At 33.9% G+C, this 6,534-nt stretch overlaps 1 protein-coding gene across 1 annotated transcript; it reads right to left on the bottom strand.

Moving 5' to 3' along the window:
• Positions 1-818: 818 nt before the first annotated feature.
• On the bottom strand, positions 819-3,625 carry rgs1 (regulator of G protein signaling 1). The gene is made up of 4 exons (XM_067363490.1): positions 3,591-3,625; positions 3,281-3,360; positions 2,308-2,474; positions 819-995 (listed from the first exon to the last, which is right to left on the bottom strand). Exons 1-4 carry the CDS (start codon positions 3,623-3,625, stop codon positions 819-821), a joined length of 459 nt encoding a protein of 152 aa, XP_067219591.1.
• Positions 3,626-6,534: the final 2,909 nt, after the last annotated feature.

The raw sequence follows: 6,534 nt of genomic DNA, 5'->3' as shown, positions 1-6,534 counted from the left end.
ATTATACTGTATATATATATATATATATATATATATATATATATATATATATATATATATATATATATATTTCACCTTTTTATATAAGAAGTCTAGGATGTTCCTGTATAAAGTGGTCATATTTAAATGGTTCTTTAAATTCATATTACAAATTTCCTCCTGACGGTCATAACATCAATCATAAGAAAACCTAAACAAAAAAATATTTTAATAATAAAAAAGATTTACATCATCATTATCATTATCATTATCATCATCAATAATAATAATAATTATAATAATAATAATAATAAATTGTTTGAAAAAAAGTCTGACAAGTAGGTTGCGCTATTATGTAAATGAATTGTAGATTAATTGGCTATACAAGTTGTTAAAAAAAAAAAAAGCAGCATTCAAATTCTCATTTTTGTTATTATTCTTGATTTCTCAACAGTATGCTGATAATCAGGAAATTACTGTTTTAATTCAAGCCCATAACAGGTCGTTTTAATCCCACATGGGATGAATTGTAACATTTTTGTGATGCATGATTTTTTTTTTCTGTTATTGTTTAATATAAGACATAGCTAAATGGTTTGATTTTCTGTGAAGAGAAAAAATAAAAAGGCAACAGTGCATGAAAATCAGAATAGATCCTAATGTGACACTGTAAACATGCTTTTCCTTCAAAAAAAACTTATATGGCAACATAATGATGGAAATAGAGCTATTTCAGAGCAGTCCAAATCTAAAAAGGTCTTGCTTACCAAATGTAAAACCATTAAAATAAAAAGTTTCTGGCAATAGTTAAACTCGATGTACCATTAGTCATTATGAAGTCAGCTTTTTCCATGCTTTTGCAGAACAGACTGGTAGATGTCAGACTTCAGAAACCTGGGATAGCAGTCTCTCGCCATTAGACTGAAGATCATCTTCTGTGCAGTATCAAATGAGTTCAGGGTCGGCTCTGAGATGTTGTTTGTAATATTTGTGCGAGTCCCAGAATCAATGTTGACCTGAAAATAACGGCAATACATTTTTCTTTTTTTCCCTCTTTCTTTTTTTCTTACAAAAAATAAAAAATAAGGAAATAATAAATAATGAATAAATAAATAAAACAGCAAGCAAACAAATAAATCATTGTGTTTTGTTCAATTGTAGCTATCTCAATGATATAGCTGGAGTTTGGGGTGTCAGGATGGGGCAAAAATGTTTAATCATAATTTGAGAATGTTAATAGATCAAACATAATTGTTGTGGGCAGTGTTGGGATAACACATTACGAGTAACGCGAGTTAGGTAATCAGATTACTTTTTACAAATAACTAACGCATTGCTTTTAAGTTTACAACAAAATATTTATTAGTTAGTTATTCAAATAAGACAAGTAGTTGGCTATGTCACTTTGTAAAGAAAGATTATGCGCCTGCGCATATATGCACTCTTTTTCAGAGCACTTGCCTTGCCCATGCCTATCCACCTTATTCTTCTCGTTATTTCCCTATATAGCGGCTAATAAATTGAAAGTCTCGCACATTCACAGAAAAAACCTTATTTCTGTGTTGAAAAATAAGGTGGATAGACTAAACATGTAATACTCATGTACATGCCATCACCGTTTTCACAAATTCGCGTTTTTGCAGTTTACACAGAGATGATAACAGTATCGTTTTCAAAAACAATTGCATTTTCAGGCCACCAAAACACCATTTTTGTGTAAATGAATGGCCAAAACGCATAAAAAGTTTTCCATTTTTAGTTGAAAACGGTGTTGTGTAAACAGCCCCTAAGAGAGTAACGCAACATTGTAACGCATTACTTTTAAAAGTAACTTTCCCCAACACTGGTTGTAGATAAAATGGCACTTGTGTAGTTAAAAGGATAGTTCACCTAAAATAAAAAATTCTGTCATCATTTAATCTCCCTCAGGTTGTTCTAAACCTGCATGAGTCTCTTTGTTAAAAACAAAAGAACAAATCCTGCAACATGTAACCAACTGACGGTCCCCACTGACTTCTTTTCCCTCTCCATACAATGAAAGTCAATGGGAAACAGCAACTGTTTGATTTCCCTCATACTTCAAAATATCTTCTTTTGTGTTCAACAGAAGAGAAAAGAAAGAAAGACATACAGGTTTAGAACAACTTGAGGGTGGGTACATGATAACAGAATTTTCATTTTTGGGTGAACTATCCCTTTAAGACTAAACTAATATCTTAAAATGCTGAATTCTTGCAACCCCCCCCCCAAAGGATGAAAGTGAAACTTGCAGCAAAGGACTCTCTAACTAACTTTTGAGCAGAGTTTAGTCAGAGGGCTGTAGTTCACCTGTCTGGGTGCTTCTGTTTGCACAAACTCAGTGTAGATTTGGTTTGCCATGCTGATCATCTCTGGTGCACTCGTGATCTTTTTGTATTCCTCACATGCCAGCCAGAACAGAATATTTTCCTCACTGTATTCCGACTTCAAGAAGTCCTGGAAAGCCATCTGTCCCGCTGCAGCATGACACCATTGTTAGAATTTATTATGGAAAATAGTTAAGTATTCGTTCTCCAATTTATATGACGAAACTGAAATTTGAAAAGTTTGAACATTTGAATATAATTCAAGCACTTACATTACATTTAAGATACAAATATTTGATACATATTTAAACAAGAATGAGATTGAGATGTATCACTTCAACATGAACCATTGACTTTAGTCAAACATAATTTGACTAGTGTTTACAATTGACTCTTTATTTATTTGCATTATGCCATCAAACACCTGGCACATCAACTGTATAATAATCTTCAAGTATCTTGATTCACTAAATGTATTGCATATATATAAAAATCTGATATTTCCAATAAATATTTCTCTATAAATATAGCTTATATTTTATGTCTTTTTCATTATGTTATTATTTTGAGATACTCATTTAAACACAAATTTAAACACACTTTATTTTATTTTATTTTTTTGCAGATAAAGAATATAAAATTTTAAGAGTAATATTTAAGATTTTTCCTAAATGGATCTCTACACTGTAAAAAATGATATGATCAATAAATTATGACAACATATGTTTTTAAATTGCTTGAACTCATTAAAATAATTTCAGCAATTTTCAACTTTTTTAAAATAAGTTATACAAGATTCAACTCATTTTTTAAGTCTGTTTAATGTAATTTGAGTTGAACTGACTTAAACATCCAAGTTGATTGTACTTAGGAATTTAGCAACTTTTTTTTTTTTTTAAGTGTAGTGAATGGCGCAGAATATTTTATCCAGTATATTCAGAACTGAATTTTCTTACCTTTACAGGACAGAAGCTTCTCAATGGACTCGCCCCAGGAGTCCACATCATCAACAGGTTCCTGAGAAAAGCAACAAAATCTACCCTTGAAAATTACATGGAGATCCTTCACTGGTGAAGCTGATTGTGATACATATTTCAAATACATTGATTACAAAACGTCTAGCATTTCAAACAAATTGTATTCTGCCAATAATATTCCTAACTTCAAATCCTTACAATCTGAAATTCCTCGTGACCAGTAAATTCAAGCGTAGCAGTCTTGAATATCATTTAAAAATAAGTATGCCATTAATAAGCAGGGACTCACTTTATGGCCATCTCTGTCAGCAGTGTCCTCTGCATGGAGTCTCCTTTACTCTCTGACTCTTAATGGCTCTGGAGGGTCTAAACACATTTACTGGCATGAATGGAACACATGGAAATCAGCATGCAAAGCTTTGGGCAGGGTCACCTCCTCAGTCTGTAAGGTCATGTAGAAAACATCTTCATCACGGAGGTGATGCCCTGCTCATCGTTGAGTGGTTTATGACTTTTTGTGTTATGAGATAATGCAAGTACAATAGTGATGCTTATGAGAAAGCATCATATTATTCTTAATACATTTCATTTGTTAATCTGTGAAACACAATCAAAAACATGAATTAGGTTGGCTTCATCATTTTTTATGATGCATTTAGCTACGAGGCACTTAAATACTTAAAATGACATTAAATTTCTTTAAGTATCTAGATGAGGCAAGGACAGTTCTAGATGGAAATGGACAGTTCTGGATGATCTGATGCAGTTGCTAAAATTCAAAATGACTTTTTTTCACGTTCCACAGAAGAAAGAAATGACACAAGGGTAAATGATGACAGAATTTACAACTTTCCCAAGGTGAAAATAATAGGGCAGCCATAAGTTAAATATATAAAATGTTAAATAATATTTTAAATATTTAAATATGTAAAATATAAATATTCAGTGATTGAATCTAAAATGAGTCAGGGGCAATAAATGCATTTTAATACTTCAAGATGTAACATTTCTTATTTATTGATTGTTTGTTTGATTGATTGATTGATTTATTGATTGATTGTTTTGAAACCTGCTATGCAAAGGTTACACAGGGCGACACACATGGGAAAGAGCAGTTTTTCTGCTGAGTTTTGTGCTGGAGAACCGCTAAGAATTCATCCACGTAATATTCTCTGTATTTGAGGGCAAATTTCAACATCTAATGTATTGAGGTCACAGAGAAGTCATTAATGTAATACATAAATATTTTGCTTATACATGGGGCAATGTTTCAAATAAGTTTAATTATGTTCAACAACTTAGTAGTGCTAATAGTGCATAAAAGTTTGAACTTGCCCACCCCTGGATATGGATGGTATCATACCAACACCTGCCTGTGTGATGGTCCAGGTGGGTCTCCATTAGGTCATCACCACATATATCCACAATATTGAAATCCCTGAATGGAAATCCTGCCATAACCAAATAACATGTGGCTGAAATAGACCTAAATTGAAGTATTTGCCTATTTATGATCTAATCCTGTCAATGATACCAGAATACAGGATCTCCTGTTCAATTTTCCATCAATGCCAATAAATAATCAAAGCTACAAAATGTAAAATATCTCAAATATCATATCATATAACACACAGTTATGGCAAAAAGTATTTGGATGCTTGAGAAGCACTTGTTAAAGTCATTGCATTAGATACAAAACACCAAACCAAGAGGCATTTGCAAACAAATGATGCTGGGGCTTTTCTCAGAACTCAAGCCATTTTTGCAATGATTTGAAACTGACTGGATTCGTCATGATTTTAGTGGATGCATGAAGTCAGTTCTCCTCAAGTTCACACCTTCATCACATTACCTGTGAACATGATCCACCAATGTTTGACAACCAGAAAATGTCAATACTTCATCATTTTGAACAGTAATACAGTGCTAAGCACAAATGAGTACACCCCCTCTGAAACTTCTGAAAGTCAGCAGTTACTCAATTACTTAGAAGACATGTTAGGGTTCTTTAGAGATATGATGTTCTACCAGAAAGACTCAGGAGGCAAGATAATGAAACAATGATATTTATTACCAATCAGCAAGCAAAATATCACAATATAAGGTTCTTTGGCGTAGGCCCCGTCCGTAGCTTACATCCTGAGGGTTGCGAACTTTGCGTTTCCTGCCTGAAGATGAAGGCAGGGGCGTAGCCGACCCCCTGGAAGTATGGACAGGGACCATCCTGATGGTGGTGGGGAGGATGGAGGTGAAGGTTGGCGTCAGCATCTGCGAACTCAGACATGTGTAAGTACCGATCTTTGTGTTAGATAATGATTGGTTAGATCTGAACTAATAAGTGACATAACGTTTGAGTCTTCCTGGCAGAACTTGTGCTAGAGCTTCATTTCCAGCAAGTCTGCTAAATCAATTACCAAAGAAGCATGTCAAAATTATTCAAGATTAATTTTAATAAATTAATAAATTATTCTTAGACTTAATGCTGACAATAATGGAAGCACTTGGGAGAGAACTGTCAGGAGACTTATTTCTTGGCACAAAAGAGGACAGTGGTACAAGAGGATTACCAAATCATTGTTTTAAGTGTGGAAATATAGCAAAAGTAACACAGAAATTGAAAAACAATGGACTTGTGACAAGGCCTCTGAAATAATCAGGCCTTCATTTTAAGCTTTCATTTAGTGATGAGGGATTTTTTGCTAGACAAAGAGCAGGAGAAATACCAAGCGAGTGTCCCAGAGCCAGCAAAAGCTATGAAAAGAGTGACTGTTTATCTCACAGAGTAAGATGCAGCCTGCAGAAATGACATGCATGGTTGTTGTTCTCACTGGAACTACCTACTGTAGCCAAAGCACAATAAAATCAGTTAGCCATTTCCAAAGCCCATATTTACAAAATACAGATTCTGGGAATCAATACTCTGGTCTTATGAGACCAAATCAACCATTTTGGATCTAACAGCATCAAAAATGTTATAGTGTTGCTAGAGGAGGAGTACAGAGAAGTGTCTGGTTCCCACAGTAAAGTTCAGTGGTAGTAAAGCTCTTATATAGAGATGTATGAGTGCTGAAGGTGTGAGGGAGTTGTGCTTTATCAATGCTGTCACGAATTCCCACACCACTGTGTAATTTAATACATAAACTTGAAACAGAAGATGTTACCCTTTCCTCATTCCCTGCATTGTTGGGCATTTTTTCAGCATGAGGATATGCATTCTCCCAAGGTGAAAAACC

This window comes from Chanodichthys erythropterus, chromosome 16 (genome assembly GCF_024489055.1).
Source record: "Chanodichthys erythropterus isolate Z2021 chromosome 16, ASM2448905v1, whole genome shotgun sequence".
Taxonomy (NCBI): Eukaryota; Metazoa; Chordata; class Actinopteri; order Cypriniformes; family Xenocyprididae; genus Chanodichthys; species Chanodichthys erythropterus.
The sequence above is the reverse complement of the archived record's forward strand: the minus strand, read 5'-3'. Positions and strand labels throughout refer to the sequence as shown.